The sequence below is a fragment of the Scyliorhinus torazame genome, chromosome 4 (assembly GCF_047496885.1).
Source record: "Scyliorhinus torazame isolate Kashiwa2021f chromosome 4, sScyTor2.1, whole genome shotgun sequence".
Classification (NCBI taxonomy): domain Eukaryota; kingdom Metazoa; phylum Chordata; class Chondrichthyes; order Carcharhiniformes; family Scyliorhinidae; genus Scyliorhinus; species Scyliorhinus torazame.
Window position 1 is genome coordinate 292,041,533 of NC_092710.1, and position 20,930 is coordinate 292,062,462.

The 20,930-nt window shown below is 55.0% G+C and overlaps 1 protein-coding gene across 2 annotated transcripts in view; it reads right to left on the reverse strand.

Annotated features, from left to right (window-relative positions):
• Positions 1–8,168: 8,168 nt before the first annotated feature.
• atg5 (ATG5 autophagy related 5 homolog (S. cerevisiae)) overlaps positions 8,169–20,930 on the reverse strand; it is a 330,107-nt gene continuing 317,345 nt past the window's right edge. Inside the window, exon 8 of one of the 2 annotated variants that reach the window (XM_072499913.1) lies at positions 8,169–9,268. In XM_072499913.1, coding sequence (XP_072356014.1) covers positions 9,132–9,268 — 137 coding nt within the window. In that variant the 3' untranslated portion in view covers positions 8,169–9,131. The remainder of the gene's footprint in view (positions 9,269–20,930) is intronic. The other variant, XM_072499912.1, reaches the window with a different exon arrangement.

Here is a 20,930-nt window from a genome sequence, read left to right on the forward strand (position 1 = left end):
GCGAGTGGGAGAGAGGGGCGGGGAGCAGCGAGTGGGGGAGAGGGGAGGGGAGCAGCGAGTGGGGGAGAGGGGAGGGGAGCAGCGAGTGGGGGAGGGGGGTGGGGAGCAGCGAGTGGGGGAGGGGAGCAGCGAGTGGGAGAGGGGAGCAGCGAGTGGGGGAGAGGGAAGGGGAGCAGCGAGTGGGCAAGGGGGAGGGGAGCAGCGAGTGGGGGAGAGGGGAGAGGAGCAGCGAGTGGGGGAGAGGGGAGAGGAGCAGCGAGTGGGGGAGAGGGGAGAGGAGCAGCGAGTGGGGGAGAGGAACAGCGAGCGGGGGAGGGGGAGGGGAGAAGCGAGTGGGGGAGAGGGGAGGGGAGCAGGCAGTGGGGGAGAGGGGAGAGGAGCAGCGAGTGGGGGAGAGGGGAGGGGAAGAGCGAGTGGGGGAGAGGGGAGGGGAGCAGCGAGTGGGGGAGAGGGAAGGGGAGAAGCGAGTGGGGGAGAAGGGAGGGGAGCAGCGAGTGGGGGAGAGGGGAGGGGAGCAGCGAGTGGGGGAGAGGGGTGGGGAGCAGTGAGTGGGAGAGGGGGAGGGGAGCAGCGAGTGGGAGAGGGGAGCAGCGAGTGGGGTAGAGGGAAGAGGAGCAGCGAGTGGGGAAGGGGGAGGGGAGCAGCGAGTGGGGAGAGGGGAGGGGAGCAGCGAGTGGGGAGAGGGGAGGGGAGCAGCGAGTGGGGGAGAGGGGAGGGGAGCAGCGAGTGGAGGAGAGGAGCAGCGAGCGGGTGAGGGGGAGGGGAGCAGCGAGGGGGAGAGGGGAGGGGAGCAGCGAGTGGGGGAGAGGGGAGGGGAGCAGCGAGCGGGGGAGGGGGAGGGAAGCAGCGAGCGGGGGAGGGGGAGGGAAGCAGCGAGCGGGGGAGAGGGGAGGGAAGCAGCGAGCGGGGGAGAGGGGAGGGGAGCTTCGAGCGGGAGAGAGGGGAGGGGAGCAGCGAGTGGGGGAAGAGTAAAGGTGAGCAGCGAGTGGAGGAGAGTGAAGGGGAGCAGCGAGTGGGGGAGAGTGAAGGGGTTCAGCGAGTGGGGGAATGGGAAGGGGAGCAGCGAGCGGGGGAGAGGGAAGGGGAGCAGCGAGCGGGGGAGAGGGAATGGGGAGCAGCGAGGAGGGGAGAGTGAAGGGGAGCAGCGAGCGGGGGAGAGTGAAGGGGAGCAGCGAGCGGGGGAGAGGGGAGGGGAGCAGCGAGTGGGGGAGAGGGAAGGGGAGCAGCGAGTGGGGGAGAGGGAAGGGGAGCAGGCAGTGGGGGAGAGGGAAGGGGAGCAGCGAGTGGGGGAGAGGGAAGGGGAGCAGTAAGTGGGGGAGGGGGAGGGGAGCAGCGAGTGGGGGAGAGTGGAGGGGAGCAGCGAGTGGGGGAGAGGGGAGGGGAGCAGCGAGTGGGGGAGAGGGGAGGGGAGCAGCGAGTGGGGGAGAGGGGAGGGGAGCAGCGAGTGGGGGAGGGGGGAGGGGAGCAGCGAGTGGGGGAGAGGGAAGGGGAGCAGCGAGTGGGAGAGAGGGGAGGGGAGCAGCGAGTGGGGGAGGGGGGAGGGGAGCAGCGAGTGGGGGAGAGGGGAGGGGAGCAGCGAGTGGGGGAGAGGGGAGGGGAGCAGCGAGTGGGGGAGAGGGGAGGGGAGCAGCGAGTGGGGGAGAGGGGCGGGGAGCAGCAAGTGGGGGAGAGGGGAGGGGAGCAGCGAGTGGGGGAGAGGGGAGGGGAGCGAGTGGGGGAGAGGGGAGGGGAGCGAGTGGGGGAGAGGGGAGGGGAGCAGCGAGTGGGGGAGAGGGGAGGGGAGCAGCGAGTGGGGGAGAGGGGAGGGGAGCAGCGAGTGGGGGAGAGTGAAGGGGAGCAGCGAGTGGGGGAGTGGGAGAGGGAAGCAGCGAGTGGGGGAGAGGGAAGGGGAGCAGCGAGTGGGGAAGGGGGAGGGGAACAGCGAGTGGGGGAGAGGGGAGAGGAGCAGCGAGTGGGGGAGAGGGGAGGGGAGCAGCGAGTGGGGGAGAGGGAAGGGGAGCAGCGAGTGGGGGAGAGGGGAGGGGAGCAGCGAGTGGGGGAGAGGGGAGGGGAGCAGCGAGTGGGGGAGGGGGGAGGGGAGCAGCGAGTGGGGGAGAGGGGAGGGGAGCAGCGAGTGGGGGAGAGGGGAGGGGAGCAGCGAGTGGGGGAGAGGGGAGGGGAGCAGCGAGTGGGGGAGAGGGGAGGGGAGCAGCGAGTGGGGGAGAGGGGAGGGGAGCAGCGAGTGGGGGAGAGGGGAGGGGAGCAGCGAGTGGGAGAGAGGGGCGGGGAGCAGCGAGTGGGGGAGAGGGGAGGGGAGCAGCGAGTGGGGGAGAGGGGAGGGGAGCAGCGAGTGGGGGAGGGGGGTGGGGAGCAGCGAGTGGGGGAGGGGAGCAGCGAGTGGGGGAGGGGAGCAGCGAGTGGGAGAGGGGAGCAGCGAGTGGGGGAGAGGGAAGGGGAGCAGCGAGTGGGCAAGGGGGAGGGGAGCAGCGAGTGGGGGAGAGGGGAGAGGAGCAGCGAGTGGGGGAGAGGGGAGAGGAGCAGCGAGTGGGGGAGAGGGGAGAGGAGCAGCGAGTGGGGGAGAGGGGAGGGGAGCAGCGAGTGGGGGAGAGGAACAGCGAGCGGGGGAGGGGGAGGGGAGCAGCGAGTGGGGGAGAGGGGAGAGGAGCAGGCAGTGGGGGAGAGGGGAGGGGAGCAGGCAGTGGGGGAGAGGGGAGAGGAGCAGCGAGTGGGGGAGAGGGGAGGGGAAGAGCGAGTGGGGGAGAGGGGAGGGGAGCAGCGAGTGGGGGAGAGGGAAGGGGAGAAGCGAGTGGGGGAGAAGGGAGGGGAGCAGCGAGTGGGGGAGAGGGGAGGGGAGCAGCGAGTGGGGGAGAGGGGTGGGGAGCAGTGAGTGGGAGAGGGGGAGGGGAGCAGCGAGTGGGAGAGGGGAGCAGCGAGTGGGGTAGAGGGAAGAGGAGCAGCGAGTGGGGAAGGGGGAGGGGAGCAGCGAGTGGGGAGAGGGGAGGGGAGCAGCGAGTGGGGAGAGGGGAGGGGAGCAGCGAGTGGGGGAGAGGGGAGGGGAGCAGCGAGTGGAGGAGAGGAGCAGCGAGCGGGTGAGGGGGAGGGGAGCAGCGAGGGGGAGAGGGGAGGGGAGCAGCGAGTGGGGGAGAGGGGAGGGGAGCAGCGAGCGGGGGAGGGGGAGGGAAGCAGCGAGCGGGGGAGGGGGAGGGAAGCAGCGAGCGGGGGAGAGGGGAGGGAAGCAGCGAGCGGGGGAGAGGGGAGGGGAGCTTCGAGCGGGAGAGAGGGGAGGGGAGCAGCGAGCGGGAGAGAGGGGAGGGGAGCAGCGAGTGGAGGAGAGGGGAGGGGAGCAGCGAGTGGGGGAGAGGGGAGGGGAACAGCAAGTGGGGGAGAGGGGAGGGGAGCAGCGAGTGGGGGAGGGGGAGGGGAGCAGCGAGTGGGGGAGAGGGAAGGGGAGCAGCGAGTGGGGGAGAGGGAGGGGAGCAGCGAGCGGGGGAGAGGGGAGGGGAGCAGCGAGTGGGGGAGAGGGGAGGGGAGCAGCGAGTAGGGGAGAGGGGAGGGGAGCAGCGAGTGGGGGAGAGGGGAGGGGAGCAGCGAGTGGGGGAGAGGGAGGGGAGGAGCAAGTGGGGGAGAGGGGGGAGCAGCGAGCGGGGTGAGGGGAGGGGAGCAGCGAGTGGGGGAGAGGGGAGGGGAGCAGCGAGTGGGGGAGAGTGGAGGGGAGCAGTCAGTGGGGGAAGAGGGGAGGGGAGCAGTCAGTGGGGGAAGAGGGGAGGGGAGCAGCGAGTGGGGGAGAGGGGAGGGGAGCAGCGAGTGGGGGAGAGGAGCAGCGAGTGGGGGAGAGGGAAGGGGAGCAGCGAGTGGGGGAGAGGGGAGGGGAGCAGCGAGTGGGGGAGAGGGGAGGGGAGCAGCGAGTGGGGGAGAAGGGAGGGGAGCAGCGAGTGGGGCAGAGGGGAGGGGAGCAGCGAGTGGGGGAGAGAGGAGGGGAGCAGCGAGTGGGGGAGAGAGGAGGGGAGCAGCGAGTGGGGGAGAGTGGAGGGGAGCAGCGAGTGGGGGAGAGGGGAGGGGAGCAGTGAGTGGGGGAGAGGGGCGGGGAGCAGCAAGTGGGGGAGAGGGGAGGGGAGCAGCGAGTGGGGGAGAGGGGAGGGGAGCGAGTGGGGGAGAGGGGAGGGGAGCGAGTGGGGGAGAGGGGAGGGGAGCAGCGAGTGGGGGAGAGGGGAGGGGAGCAGCGAGTGGGGGAGAGGGGAGGGGAGCAGCGAGTGGGGGAGAGTGAAGGGGAGCAGCGAGTGGGGGAGTGGGAGAGGGAAGCAGCGAGTGGGGGAGAGGGAAGGGGAGCAGCGAGTGGGGAAGGGGGAGGGGAACAGCGAGTGGGGGAGAGGGGAGAGGAGCAGCGAGTGGGGGAGAGGGGAGGGGAGCAGCGAGTGGGGGAGAGGGAAGGGGAGCAGCGAGTGGGGGAGAGGGGAGGGGAGCAGCGAGTGGGGGAGAGGGGAGGGGAGCAGCGAGTGGGGGAGGGGGAGGGGAGCAGCGAGTGGGGGAGAGGGGAGGGGAGCAGCGAGTGGGGGAGAGGGGAGGGGAGCAGCGAGTGGGGGAGAGGGGAGGGGAGCAGCGAGTGGGGGAGAGGGGAGGGGAGCAGCGAGTGGGGGAGAGGGGAGGGGAGCAGCGAGTGGGGGAGAGGGGAGGGGAGCAGCGAGTGGGAGAGAGGGGCGGGGAGCAGCGAGTGGGGGAGAGGGGAGGGGAGCAGCGAGTGGGGGAGAGGGGAGGGGAGCAGCGAGTGGGGGAGGGGGGTGGGGAGCAGCGAGTGGGGGAGGGGAGCAGCGAGTGGGAGAGGGGAGCAGCGAGTGGGGGAGAGGGAAGGGGAGCAGCGAGTGGGCAAGGGGGAGGGGAGCAGCGAGTGGGGGAGAGGGGAGAGGAGCAGCGAGTGGGGGAGAGGGGAGAGGAGCAGCGAGTGGGGGAGAGGGGAGAGGAGCAGCGAGTGGGGGAGAGGAACAGCGAGCGGGGGAGGGGGAGGGGAGAAGCGAGTGGGGGAGAGGGGAGGGGAGCAGGCAGTGGGGGAGAGGGGAGAGGAGCAGCGAGTGGGGGAGAGGGGAGGGGAAGAGCGAGTGGGGGAGAGGGGAGGGGAGCAGCGAGTGGGGGAGAGGGAAGGGGAGAAGCGAGTGGGGGAGAAGGGAGGGGAGCAGCGAGTGGGGGAGAGGGGAGGGGAGCAGCGAGTGGGGGAGAGGGGTGGGGAGCAGTGAGTGGGAGAGGGGGAGGGGAGCAGCGAGTGGGAGAGGGGAGCAGCGAGTGGGGTAGAGGGAAGAGGAGCAGCGAGTGGGGAAGGGGGAGGGGAGCAGCGAGTGGGGAGAGGGGAGGGGAGCAGCGAGTGGGGAGAGGGGAGGGGAGCAGCGAGTGGGGGAGAGGGGAGGGGAGCAGCGAGTGGAGGAGAGGAGCAGCGAGCGGGTGAGGGGGAGGGGAGCAGCGAGGGGGAGAGGGGAGGGGAGCAGCGAGTGGGGGAGAGGGGAGGGGAGCAGCGAGCGGGGGAGGGGGAGGGAAGCAGCGAGCGGGGGAGGGGGAGGGAAGCAGCGAGCGGGGGAGAGGGGAGGGAAGCAGCGAGCGGGGGAGAGGGGAGGGGAGCTTCGAGCGGGAGAGAGGGGAGGGGAGCAGCGAGCGGGAGAGAGGGGAGGGGAGCAGCGAGTGGAGGAGAGGGGAGGGGAGCAGCGAGTGGGGGAGAGGGGAGGGGAACAGCAAGTGGGGGAGAGGGGAGGGGAGCAGCGAGTGGGGGAGGGGGAGGGGAGCAGCGAGTGGGGGAGAGGGAAGGGGAGCAGCGAGTGGGGGAGAGGGAGGGGAGCAGCGAGCGGGGGAGAGGGGAGGGGAGCAGCGAGTGGGGGAGAGGGGAGGGGAGCAGCGAGTAGGGGAGAGGGGAGGGGAGCAGCGAGTGGGGGAGAGGGGAGGGGAGCAGCGAGTGGGGGAGAGGGAGGGGAGGAGCAAGTGGGGGAGAGGGGGGAGCAGCGAGCGGGGTGAGGGGAGGGGAGCAGCGAGTGGGGGAGAGGGGAGGGGAGCAGCGAGTGGGGGAGAGTGGAGGGGAGCAGTCAGTGGGGGAAGAGGGGAGGGGAGCAGTCAGCGGGGGAAGAGGGGAGGGGAGCAGCGAGTGGGGGAGAGGGGAGGGGAGCAGCGAGTGGGGGAGAGGAGCAGCGAGTGGGGGAGAGGGAAGGGGAGCAGCGAGTGGGGGAGAGGGGAGGGGAGCAGCGAGTGGGGGAGAGGGGAGGGGAGCAGCGAGTGGGGGAGAAGGGAGGGGAGCAGCGAGTGGGGCAGAGGGGAGGGGAGCAGCGAGTGGGGCAGAGGGGAGGGGAGCAGCGAGTGGGGGAGAGAGGAGGGGAGCAGCGAGTGGGGGAGAGAGGAGGGGAGCAGCGAGTGGGGGAGAGGGGAGGGGAGCAGCGAGTGGGGGAGAGGGGAGGGGAGCAGTGAGTGGGGGAGAGGGGAGGGGAGCAGCGAGTGGGGGAGAGGGGAGGGGAGCAGCGAGTGGGGGAGGGGGAGGGGAGCAGCGATTGGGGGAGAGGGGAGGGGAGCAGCGAGTGGGGGAGGGGGAAGGGGAGCAGCGAGTGGGGGAGAGGGAGGGGAGCAGCGAGTGGGGGAGAGGGGAGGGGAGCTGCGAGTGGGGGAGAGGGCAGGGGAGCAGCGAGTGGGGGAGAGGGGAGGGGAGCAGCGAGTGGGGGAGGGGGAGGGGAGCAGCGAGTGGGGGAGAGGGGGGAGCAGCGAGTGGGGGAGGGGAGCAGCGAGTGGGGGAGAGGGGAGGGGAGCAGCGAGTGGGGGAGAGGAGCAGCGAGTGGGGGAGAGGGGGGGAGCAGCGAGTGGGGGAGAGGAGCAGCAAGCGGGGGAGAGGGGAGGGGAGCAGCGAGCGGGGGAGAGGGGAGGAAAGCAGCGAGTGGGGGAGAGGGAAGGGGAGCGAGTGGGGGTGAGGTGAGGGGAGCAGCGAGTGGGGGAGAGGGGAGGGGAGCAGCGAGTGGGGGAGAGGGAAGGGGAGCAGCGAGAGGGGGAGAGGGGAGGGGAGCAGCGAGTGGGGGAGAGGGAAGGGGAGCAGCGAGAGGGGGAGAGGGGAGGGGAGCAGCGAGTGGGGGAGAGGGGAGGGGAGCAGCGAGTGGGGGAGGGGGAAGGGGAGCAGCGAGTGGGGGAGGGGGAGGGGAGCAGCGAGTGGGGGAGAGGGAAGGGGAGCAGCGAGTTGGGGAGAGGGAAGGGGAGCAGCGAGTGGGGGAGAGGGAAGGGGAGCAGCGAGTGGGGGAGAGGGAAGGGGAGCAGCGAGTGGGGGAGAGGGAAGGGGAGCAGCGAGTGGGGGAGAGGGAAGGGGAGCAGCGAGTGGGGGAGGGGAGCAGCGAGTGGGGGAGAGGGGAGGGGAGCATCGAGTGGGCGAGAGGGGAGGGGAGTAGCGAGTGGGGGAGAGGGGAGGGGAGCAGCGAGTGGGGGAGAGGGGAGGGGAGCAGCGAGTAGGGGAGAGTGAAGGGGAGCAGCGAGTGGGGGAGAGTGAAGGGGAGCAGCGAGTGGGGGAGATGGAAGGGGAGCAGCGAGTGGGGGAGAGGGGAGGGGAGCAGCGAGTGGGGGAGAGGGGAGGGGAGCAGCGAGTGGGGGAGAGGGAAGGGGAGCAGCGAGTGGGGGAGAGGGAAGGGGAGCAGCGAGTGGGGGAGTGGGGAGGGGAGCAGCGAGTGGGGGAGAGGGAAGGGGAGCAGCGAGTGGGGGAGAGGGGAGGGGAGCAGCGAGTGGGGGAGTGGGGAGGGGAGCAGCGAGTGGGGGAGAGGGGAGAGGAGCAGCGAGTGGGGGAGAGGGGAGAGGAGCAGTGAGCAGGGGAGGGGGAGGGGAGCAGCGAGTGGGGGAGAGGGGAGGGGAGCAGCGAGTGGGGGAGAGGGGAGGGGAGCAGCGAGTGGGGGAGAGGAGCAGCGAGTGGGGGAGTGGGGAGGGGAGCGAGTGGGGGTGAGGGGAGGGGAGCAGCGAGTGGGGGTGAGGGGAGGGGAGCAGCGAGTGGGGGAGAGGGGAGGGGAGCAGCGAGTGGGGGAGAGGGGAGGGGAGCAGCGAGTGGGGGAGAGGGGAGAGGAGCAGTGAGCAGGGGAGGGGGAGGGGAGCAGCGAGTGGGGGAGAGGGGAGGGGAGCAGCGAGTGGGGGAGAGGGGAGGGGACCAGCGAGTGGGGGAGAGGAGCAGCGAGTGGGGGAGTGGGGAGGGGAGCGAGTGGGGGTGAGGGGAGGGGAGCAGCGAGTGGGGGTGAGGGGAGGGGAGCAGCGAGTGGGGGAGAGGGGAGGGGAGCAGCGAGTGGGGGAGAGGGGAGGGGAGCAGCGAGTGGGGGAGAGGGGAGGGGAGCAGCGAGTGGGGGAGAGGGGAGGGGAGCAGCGAGTGGGGGAGAGGGAAGGGGAGCAGCGAGTGGGGGAGAGGGAAGGGGAGCAGCCAGTGGGGGAGAGGGAAGGGGAGCAGCGAGTGGGGGAGAGGGAAGGGGAGCAGCGAGTGGGGAGAGTGAAGCGTAGCAGCAAGTAGTAGAGGAGGAGCATTGAGCAGGGGAGAAGTAAAGAGAGCAGTGATTGTGCTGGAGGAAGATAGGGAGGAAAGCGTAAGAGCCGGAAGATGTAAAAGGGGAAGGAGGAGGAGTGAAAAAGGCAATGGGAAGGAGAGGAGAGTGTGTGTGGGGGGACAGAGTGTGTGAGAGAGAGAGATTTGAGCCATTTCTGGAAAACCTTTGCCAGCATCATTACAAAGAATGCTACTTGTTTTCCTGTGAGCCAGTACAATCCTTTGGAAAGTACAAATATGTTTCTTTCCATTTTGTCATTTTACAATTCAGTCATGGTCACTTTTGGAAATACCCCTGGTTATTTGTTAATCAGAAGGACAAATCAAGCACTACATGTTTCCACTGCTAGGTACCTTTGCAAATTTCACGTTTACCATTTAACAAGAAAAATGATACCAGTAGTCTTGAGAAGTTTTCATGTTGCAAGTGAGGTTTTATGACGACAGCAGAATTATAGTAGTGATGCAAACTAGGACCAGCCCCTTATCTGGTTGTGGGATCTCTTCCTGTTTGGCTTGCAGCAGTAAGTATTTCTGGTCAAGTTGCTTCCGACAGGCTCTATGGAAGTGGAATATACAACTGCTCTGGCAAGTCCAGGGGTGGTTTGCTTTTCTTCTGTGTTAAGAATTGCCTGCTTCCTCAGTCTCTAGGCAAAGGAATGATACTAATGTGCAGGAAATTGTCTGGGTAGCTGAGATGCTCACTGAGCCACTGTAATGGTGTCTCCAGCATTGGTTCAATCCCGTGAATCACTACTTGATACTGTTTCTCCATATCTAGTACAAGCACAAACAAAACCAAGTTACAGAAAACATTCACAGTTAAATGCAAAGATCTAATCTTACAAAACTCTCAAACAGCTCCTTAATTAATACGATTCATAATAATTAATATTTCCATGAAAAAGCTGATGCATTAGCACAGCTCTATGGTAAGACAGTATTTACTCAGATTATATCCTTGAATTATACACTTCTAATTTCAGGATTAGGCTTCAAATGCATCACACATCAAAAATGGAAGCTCTGTGGTTAATGCATATTATTACAGATTAATTTGCAGAACATCACTTGAAAAAAAATAAATGTCCATCATGCTGCTTATAGACTTTTAATCAAACCACTTCCTACCTAGTGCTGGCATTACCTAGTTTTATTGCTTGTGAGCTCCCCACAGTGTACCTTTGTTACATGCTGCTCAGTAAGTTCATTTAAAACTTGTAGTTTCCGAAAGGTCAGCCTCTTAAAATGGGGTTTGCTTTTAAAACTGGGTTGTTATACAACTGTGTCAAGTCATGTCAGAAAGTGATGGTGGTAATGCTGGGTGCAAAGTCCACACACTATGCTGACTCACATATGTGTCCATGCACAAGCAGAACTGCTAATGTACAAAAGCGATTTGATATGTCAACCTTTCCAATTCAATACAGCCATCATTAAATGATGATATGTTTGGATGGGGACCTCAAATTCTCCACTGCTTAAACATGGGAAGTTAAAGTGAAGGTACAAGACAAATACAGTAAGTAAAACCTGCAAAATAAAAAATGCTTTAATTTATATATTTTCCAGAATTAGTGGGAAATTAAAAATAGAATACGAGACAAGTCCTATCGCTAACTTGAAAGACTGGACAGTTTTGTTTAGGTTCTGACAAATAGTAAAACTTTATTCTATTCACCAGTAAAAATCTATTTAATTGAATCCATCGACATGAAAAACCCCAGGCTGACGTCTATAGCCCATACATCACGGAGAAAGATTTTGCCATGGCAATTGCAGTAATAGCCAGTGGGTCAGGTCAAAGAGGATTAACCAAGCCAGGATACACCAAAGGGAGACATCAAACACTCATTTTAAAAGGGTAATTAATCTTGAAAGAAAACTTGGCCTAATGTTTCCTGGTGAATGAGATCTCAATCTTATGAGCAATACATGATGCAGCAGTAAAACAAATATATATACACAAGGTTTAAGTGCTTTCATCCTGTGATAGCGAACAAACGGAGTGTTGTTTATCATAAAAACGCAAATCCATAAAGAAGTACACATTAAGCAAATTTGTATCAAATTTTATAGGGATAGTCAAAGTTCAGGTCTACATATAGAACTGATTAAAAATAAATCAAATGCCACTTTCTCTTTTCTTCTCTATTCCAGTGTTTTCAAAAGGTCAAACATGTTGAAGGCCCTGTGTTTTTCCAGATGTCTTTGGTTGTTATTCGATGAGCAAAAGACAATTGTGCTTAGTGACCATCTTCCTTGAGATCATATCCGCAGTACATAACATAAAGAGCAAAATACGGTCATGGGGGCTCTTCGATCAGCATTTATGCCATCGGGTTGAGATCTTCACGGATTCTGATTTTTGCTTAACGGCAGCATGGTAGCACAGTGGTTAGCACAGTTGCTTCACAGCTTAAGTGTCCCAGGTTCGATTCCCGGCTTGAGTCACTGTCTGTGCTGAGTCTGCACGTTCTCCCTGTTTCTGCGTGGGTTTCCTCTGGGTGTTCCGGTTTCCTCCCACAGTCCAAATATGTGCAGGTTAGGCGGATTAGCCATGCTAAATTGCCCTTAGGTGGGGTGGGTTTCTGGGTTACAGGGATAGGGTGGAGGTGTAGGCTTGGGTAGGGTGCTCTTTCCAAGGGCCGGTGCAGACTTGATGAGCCGAATGGCGTCCTTCTGCACTCTAAATTCTATGATTCTATATAAGTACATAAAAAAACACTTTCCCAGGTGACCATCCTGCACATAGAACATAACAGCGCAGTACAGGCCCTTCGGCCCTCGATGTTGCGCCGACCTGTGAAACCACTTAAAAGCCCATCTACACTATTCCATTATCATCCATATGTATATCCAATGACCATTTGAATGCCCTTAGTGTTGGCGAGTCCACTACTGTTGCAGGCAGGGCATTCCACGCCCTTACTACTCTCCGAGTAAAGAAATTACCTCTGACATCTGTCTTATATCCATCTCCCCTCAATTTAAAGCTATGTCCCCTCGTGCTAGACATTACCATCCGAGGAAGAAGGCTCTCCCTGTCCACCCTATCCAATCCTCTGATCATCTTGTATGCCTCAATTAAGTCACCTCTTAACCTTCTTCTCTCTAACGAAAACAGCCTCAAGTCCCTCAGCCTTTCCTCATAAGATCTTCCTTCCATACCAGGCAACGTTCTGGTAAATCTCCTCTGCACCCTTTCCAATACTTCCACATCCTTCCTATAATGCGGCGACCAGAATTGCACGCAATACTCCAAATGCGGCCGCACCAGAGTTTTGTACAGCTGCAACATGACCTCATGGCTCCGAAACTCAATCTCTACCAATAAAAGCTAACACACCGTACGCCTTCTTAACAACCCTCTCAACCTGGGTGGCAACGTTCAGGGATCTATGTACATGGACACCGAGATCTCTCTGCTCATCCACATGCCAAGAATCTTACCATTAGCCCAGTACTCTGTCTTCCTATTATTCCTTCCAAAATGAATCACCTCACACTTTTCTGCATTAAACTCCATTTGCCACCTCTCAGCCCAGCGCTGCAGCTTATCTATGTCCCTCTGCAACTTGTAACATCTGCACTGTCCACAACTCCACCGACTTTAGTGTCATCTGCAAATTTACTCACCCATCCTTCTACGCCCTCCTCCAGGTCATTTATAAAAATGACAAACAGCAGTAGCCCCAAAACAGATCCTTGTGATACACCACTAGTAACTGGACTCCAGTCTAAATATTTCCCATCAACCACCACCCTTTGTCTTCTTCCAGCTAGCCAATTTCTGATCCAAACTGCTAAATCACCCTGAATCCCATGCCTCCGTATTTTCTGCAGTAGCCTACCATGGGGAACCTTATCAAACGCTTTACTGAAATCCATATACACTACATCAACTGCTTTACCCTCATCCACCTGTTTGGTCACCTTCTCAAAGAACTCAATAAGATTTGTGATGCACGACCTACCCTTCACAAAACCGTGTTGACTATCTCTAATCAAATTATTCCTTTCCAGATGATTATACATCCTATCTCTTATAAACCTTTCCAAGATTTTGCCCACAACAGAAGTAAGGCCCACTGGTCTGTAGTTACCGGGGTTGTCTCTACTCCCCTACTTGAACAAGGGGACAACATTTGCTATCCTCCAGTCTTCTGGCACTATTCCTGTAGACAAAGATGACTTGAAGATCAAAGCCAAAGGCTCAGCAATCTCCTCCCTAGCTTCCCAGAGAATCCTAGGATAAATCCCACCCGGCCCAGGGGACTTATCTATTTTCACACTTTCCAGAATTGCTAACACCTCCTCCTTATGAACCTCAAGCCCTTCTAGTCTAGTAGCCTGAATCTCAGTATTCTCCTCGACAACATTGTCTTTTTCCTGTGTGAATACTGCCGAAAAATATTCATTTAGCACCTCTCCTATCTCCTCGGACTCCAAGCACAACTTCCCACTACTGTCCTTGACTGGCCCTATTCTTACCCTAGTCATTCGTTTATTCCTGACATATCTATAGAAAGGGATGGGATGACAGAAGGCTAATGAACCACATTAGGTATCACAGCAGTCTGATTCTATTCTCCTGTCATTTATGTTTGCAGAGGCCATCACATCCAGGGTTATATGATCCAGAGCTGGAACACTGGCTGAATGCTCCCTTACTAATCCAGAGGAATTGGATTAATTCTTTCATTTACCATCATGCTGGCTGATCCTCATCAGAGTTCAAAGCTAGAACTTCCTTGATCTGCATGGGGGAGGCGGTGGCATAGTGGTATTGTCACTGGACCAGAGACCCAGAATAATCATCTCGGGGCCAGGTTCAAATCCCGCCACTGCAGATGGTGATATTTGAATTCAATAAAAATCTGGATTTTAAAAAAGTCTAATGATGACGATAAAACCATTGTTGGCTGTTGTAAAAACCCATCTGGTTCACTAAAGTTCTTTAGGGAAGGAAAACTGCCTGATCTGGCCTACATGTGACTCCAGATCCACAGCAATGTGGTTGACCCTTAACTGCCCTCTCAAGTTCAATTCGGGATGGGCAATAAATGCTGACACAGCCTGCGTCCCATGAACGAAAAAGACTTGGATATTCACTGCCTTAATCAGCTGTTACTGCATTTATTTTTTGACAAGAGGAAAAGAGATAAAAGATGGAAGATAAAAAAAATTGTTAATTTGCGGCATCATCAATCATAGCATTCTTTGCTATCATTTTTGTAACCCTGCCGCCTAGTTATCAGTCTTCAAAATTGGTAACAGGACAAAATTAGACCAGTGAGAGGAGAGGCAGGGAACCCATTTAGAAAATACAGCACATAACTTTTGTTTTTGAATTTTTAGACTGATTTCACTTATATTTTAGGTGTTATAGTTATGCAATGATCATTTCCACAATTAACATGGAGTTTTGAAACATTTATACTTATTCAACAGAGGTGAGTGTTTGGTGAAAATATTAAGCCACTACAAGCTGAAAAGGGGCATTTGGTTAGACAAATCACAGTATAATGGAAATTACTGCACATGAGGTCACCATTTGGCCCATCATATCTGTGTCAGCTGAAAAAGAGCTATGCAGCCCTGGCCCAACTCTTGGCCTAGGAGTCTTGGCAGTTTGGCACTTCAAGTGCATATCCAAGTACCTTTAAATGCCAAGCGGGCTTCTGCCTCTAGCATCGAGTTTAGTTAGGACGGTGCCCCATCACCCCCAATCGGGTGAAAAGTTTTCTTAATTCCCCTACCACATACCATAACATCCACAAAGACCACACCAAATGCACTACCCTCAATGACCCTCCTTGCTCCCTTCTCCAGAATTCTATCAAGTTAGTCAATCATCACTTTCTCTTAACACATCCATGCTGACTGTCCTTGACTAATCTGTGCCTTTCTAAATGGCAATACTGTCCCATAGAATTTTTCCCAATAATTTGTCCATCACTGATGTTAGGCTGACTGGCTTGTAGTTATTCAATCTATTCACTTCTTCCTTTTAAAGCAACGGTACAACAGTATCAGTTCTAGACAATTGGCACCATGCCTGTAACAAGGATTGGAAAATGATGGTTGTGGTTACTTCTCTTAAAAAATATGGGATGCAATTCATTTAGGCCTTCTGATTTACCTACTTTCAAAGATGTTGAATCTCATAACATTTATTTTCTCTGTGTTTATCTCATACTGCCGCTCCTTAACCGCTATATCTACATTGTCCTACATCTACTGCTCCCCAGACCTAGAATACCTAGAATACCTGACCGTGAAGTGCCGCCCATATGATCTTCCACGTGAGTTCTCTTCAGCCACTATCACAGCGGTCTACATCCCACCCCAGGCAGTAGTGAGGAAGGCGCTGGACGAACTATACACAGTAATAAACAACTACGAAACAGAACATCCGGAGGCCTTGTTCATCGTGGCCGGAGACTTCAACAAGGCCAACCTCAAGAGTGTACTGCCAAAATTCCACCAGCACATCTCCTGTCCCACCAGGGGCGACAACACTCTTGACCACTGCTACTCAAAAATCAAGGGCGCCTACCGTTCCATCCCCTGACCGCACTTTGGGAAATCAGACCATACGACGGTGCTCCTTCTCCCGGCATACAAGCAGAAACTCAAGCGGTAGAATCCAGCTAAGAAGGTTGTGCAGTGCTGGTCCGAGGAGACAGAAGAGCTCTTACGTGACTGCTTAGAGACAGTGGACTGGTCCATATTTAAGAACTCAGCGACCAACTTAAATGAGTATGCCACCACCGTCACAGACTTCATCAGCAAATGTGTGGACGACTGCGTGCCAAAGAAAGCAGTACGTGCGTTCCCCAACCAGAAACCATGGCTCAATCGCGAGATTGACTCCCTACTGAAGGACAGATCTGAGGCGTTCAAGGCAGACGACCCTGACCTATACAAGAAATCCAGGTACGACCTCTGCAAAGCCATCCGGAATGCCAAGAGAGAATATCAAACCAAGCTAGAGTCACAGACAGACTCTCGGCGGTTGTGACAAGGACTAAACAACATAACGGGCTACAAAGCGAAGCCGAACAGTATCTCTGGCAGCATCGCACCCCTCCCCGATGAACTCAATGCATTCTATGCTCGGTTCGAGCAGGTAACCAACAATCCGCTGGCGGGTGCCCCAGCAGCCCATAATTCACCCATACCCACCATCACAGCTTCCGAAGTCAGATTGGCCTTCCTGAAGGTGAACCCTCGGAAGGCGACGGGCCCCGACGGGATCCCTGGTCGTGCACGCAGAGCCTGCGCGGACCAGCTGGCAGAGGTATTCACGCACATCTTTAACCTGTCCCTATTCCACTCCGAGGTCCCCACCTGCTTCAAGAAGACCACGATCATACCGGTACCAAAGAAGAACCAGGCAACGTGCCTCATTGACTACCGACCAGTGGCCCTGACTTCAGTCGTAATGAAGTGCTTCGAGAGGTTGATCATAAAGCGCATCACCTCCATACTCCCAGAACGCCTTGATCCACTGCAATTCGCATACCGCTGCAACCGGTCCACATCAGACACCATTTCCCTGGCCCTACACTCATCCCTAGAGCATCTCGAAAACAAGGACTCCTACATTAGACTCCTATTTATTGACTACAGCTCCGCCTTCAACACCATAATCCCAGCCAAGCTCATATCAAAGCTCCAAAATCTAGGACTTGGCTCCCCACTCTGCAACTGGATCCTCGATTTTCTGACCAACAGACCACAATCAGTAAGAATGAACAATAGTCCTCAACACCGGCGCCCCGCATGTCTGTGTACTTAGCCCCCTACTCTACTCCCTGTACACACACAACTGCATGGCAAAACTTGGTTCCAACTCCATCTACAAGTTTGCTGACGATACGACCATAGTGGGCCGGATCTCGAATAACGATGAGTCCGAATACAGGAGGGAGATAGAGAACCTAGTGGAGTGGTGTAGCGACAACAATCTCTCCCTCAATGCCAGCAAACCTAAAGAGCTGGTAATTGACTTCAGGAAGCAAAGTACTGTACACACCCCTGTCAGCATCAACGGGGCCGAGGTGGAGATGGTTAGCAATTTCAAATTCCTAGGGGTGCACATCTCCAAAAATCTGTCCTGGTCCACCCATGTCGACGCTACCACCAAGAAAGCACAACAGCGCCTATACTTCCTCAGGAAACTAAGGAAATTCGGCATGTCCACATTGACTCTTACCAACTTTTACAGATGCACCATAGAAAGCATCCTATAAGGCTGCATCTCAGCCTGGTATGGCAACTGCTCGGCCCAGGACCGCAAGAAACTTCAGAGTCGTGAACACCGCCCAGTCCATCACACAAACCTGCCTCCCATTGACTCCATCTACACTTCCCGCTGCCTGGGGAAAGCGGGCAGTATAATCAAAGATCCCTCCCACCCAGCTTACTCACTCTTCCAACTTCTTCCATCGGGCAGGAGATACAGAAGTCTGAGAACACGCACGAACAGACTCAAAAACAGCTTCTTCCCCACTGTCACCAGACTCTTAAATGACCCTCTTATGGACTGATTTCATTAACACTACACCCTGTATGCTTCATCCGATGCCAGTGCTTATGTAGTTACATTGTATATGTTGTTTTGCCCGATTATGTATTTTCTTTTATTCCCTTTTCTTCTCATGAACTTAATGATCTGTTGAGCTGCTCGCAGAAAAATACTTTTCACTGTACCTCGGTACACGTGACAATGAACAAATCCAATCCAATCCAATCCCGTCCTTTGTTAAGACAGATGCAAACTATTAATTTAAGAACCATGGCTATGTATTCCTCCTCCACGAAGGCTAACTTTTGGTTTGAACATAAGAACTAGGAGCAGGAGTTGGCCATCTGGCCCCTCGAGCCTGCTCTGCCATTCAATGAGATCATGGCTGATCTTCTGTGGACTCAGCTCCACTTTCCGGCCCGAATACCCAATAAAGGGATTAATGTTCAAAAGGCTATCTATCTTTATCTTAAAAACATTTAATGAAGGAGCCTCAACTGCTTCACTGGGCAGGGAATTCCATAGATGCACAACCCTTTGGGTGAAGAAGTTCCTCCTAAACTCAGTCCTAAATCTACTTCCCCTTATTTTGAGGCTATGCCCATTAGTTCTGCTTTCACCCGCCAGTGGAAACAACTTGCCCGCATCTATCCTATCTATTCCCTTCATAATTTTATATGTTTCTGTAAGATATCAACCCCCCCCCCCCCCCCCGCCCCCCCCCCCCGGCATCCTTCTAAATTCTAACGAGTACAGTCCCAGTCTACTCAACCTCTCCTCATAATCCAACCCCGTCAGCTCTGGGATTAACCTAGTGAATCTCCTCTGCACACCCTCCAGCGACAGTGCGTCCTTTCTCAGGTAAGGAGACCAGAACTGAACACAATACTCCAGGTGTGGCCTCACTAACACCTTATACAATTGCAGCATAACCTCCCTAGTCTTAAACTCGATCCGTCTAGCAATGAAGGACACAACTCCATTTGCCTTCTTAATCACCTGTTGCACCTGTAAACCAACTTTTTGTGACTCATGCACTAGCACACCCAGGTCTCTCTGCACAGCAGCATGTTTTAATATTTTATCATTTAAATAATAATCCCTTTTGCTGGTATTCCTACCAAAATGGATAACCTCACATTTGTCAACATTGTATTCCAACTGCCAGACCCTAGCCCATTCACTTAACCTATCCAAATCCCTCTGCAGGCTTCCGGTATCCTCTGCACTTTTTGCTTTACCACTCACCTTAGTGTCGTCTGCAAACATGGGCACATTGCCCTTGGTCCCCAACTCCAAATCATCAATGTAAATTGTGAACAATTGTGGGCCCAACACTGATCCCTGAGGGACACCACTAGCTACTGATTGCCAACCAGAGAAACACCCATTAATCCCCACTCTTTGCTTTCTATTAATTAACCAATCCTCTATCCATGCTACTACTTTACCCTTAATGCCATGCATCTTTTATCTTATGCAGTAACCTTTTGTGTGGCACCTTGTCAAAAGCTTTCAGGAGATCCAGATATACCACATCCCATTATCTACCGCACTGGTAATGTCCTCAAAAAATTCCACTAAATTAGTTAGGCACGACCTGCCCTTTATGAACCCATGCTGCGTCTGCCCAATGGGACAATTTCCATCCAGATGCCTCGCTATTAATTCCTTGATGATAGATTCCAGCATCTTCCCTACTACCGAAGTTAAGCTAACTATCCTATAATTACCCTATAATTACTATAATTATAATTTCTGCCTACCTCGTTTTTTTAAACAGTGGTGTCACATTTGCTAATTTCCAATCCGCCGGGACCACCCCAGAGTCGAGTGAATTTTGGTAAATTATCACGAGTGCATTTGCAATTTCCCTAGCCATCTCTTTTAGCACTCTGGGATGCATTCCATCAGGGCCAGGAGACTTGTCTACCTTTAGCCCCACTAGCTTGCCCATCACTACCTCCTTAGTGATAACAATCATCTCAAGGTCCTCACCTGTCATAGCCTCATTTCCATCACTCACTGACATGTTCGCTTGGAAGGTTCTCCACTGTTCCTCAACTGTTTCACCATAAAGTCTTTGCTCCCAGTCTACCTTAGCTAGCTCTTCTCTCATCCCATTGTAATCTCCTTTGTTTTAGCACAAAACACTAGTGTTTGATTTTACCTTCTCACCCTCCATCTGTACTTTAAATTCCACCATATTGTGATCGCTCCTTCCGAGAGGATCCCTAACTATGAGATCATTAATCAAGCCTGTTTCATTCCACAGGACCAGATCTAGGACTGCTTGTTCCCTCGTAGGTTCCATTACATACTGTTGGAGGAAACTATCGCGGATACATTCTATAAACTCCTCCTCAAGGCTGCCTTAACTGACCTGGTTAAACCAATCGACATGTAGATTAAAATCCCCCATGATAACTGCTGTACCATTTCTACATGCATGTTATTTCTTTGTTTATTGCCTGCACCACCATAATGATACTATTTGGTGGCCTATAGAATACTCCTATCAGTGACTTTTTCACCTTACTATTCCTGATTTCCACCCAAATGAATTCAACCGTATCCTCCATAGCACCGATGTCATCCCTTACTATTGCCCGGATGTCATCCTTAAATAACAGAGCTACACCACCTCCCTTACCATCCACTCGGTCCTTCCGAATAGTTTGATACCCTTGGATATTTAACTCCCAGTCGTGGCCATCCTTTAACCATGTTTCAGTAATGGCCACTAAATCATAGTCATTCACGATGATTTGCGCCATCAACGCATTTACCTTATTCCAAATACTACGAGCATTGAGGTAAAAGTACACTTATGTTGGCTTTCATACCTCTGTTTTGAATCTTGATAAGTAACCTCGCCTAAGATATTTTTCCTCTTAACTTTTCACCTAATTTTCCTTGTCATTAAACCCATATCTTCATGTAACAACCTGCCACGTCGCTTTCCATTTATGTTTTTATTTCCCGCTTTATTCCTTTTAGTATTACTAGGCTTTATTCCTTCCTGCTTTCCTTAAGAGTCCTGGTGTCATACAGTACAGAAGAGGATGATTTATTTGACTCATATTACGAAACTAGACTTGGTGGATAGAGCACTATTTCCAAATTTGAGAATGACACAAGAGAAGAAAAGGTTGAGAGGCGATTTGATACAGGTGATCAAAATTATGAGGGTTCTAGATTGAGTAGATAGGAGAAACTGTTGCCAGTGGTTAAAGTGTTGAGAACCAAGAAGTCAGCGATTTAAGGCGAATAGCTGAAAAAATAATGGTGGCAAAAGAAAAACCTTTTTGCGCAGGAAGTGGTTTGCATCTCAAATGCACTGCCCGAGCGTGTGGTGGAGGCAGACTCACTCATGACTTTTAAAAGGGAATTGAATGAGCACCTGAGGGCCAAATATTTGGTGGCTTAATTTGCTAAGTTTCTCTGTCAGAGAACTAGCATGGACATGACAGGCTAAATGTTCTTCTTCTGTACTGTAACCTTATGAAACAAGCTAGCTACTGATTGATAAAACATAAAGAGGATGCTTATTGCTGTTACTTAAACAACTGACAGATGGAAACATCAAAGTTGATAGAAAGCAATAAAATTCCCCGAACAAAATACTTGAAATAACCATCTTTTTAAACTAAGCTTACTTTCAATTAATAATCCTCACAGGTACAAATCTGATTTATCTAGTGTCCTGTCTAGCAAATACTGTAACTAAGTACCGCATATGTAATCTAAGCAAAGGTCAGTTCTATTTTTCAAAATTATGCATAACAGAAACTTTATTTCTCAATGAAACTACATGGCATATCAAGCAAGTAAATTTATGGCAAGTGTTCCAATGATTAAACTGGTAAAGTTATGGAGTGGATTCAAAATCTGCTAAACCCC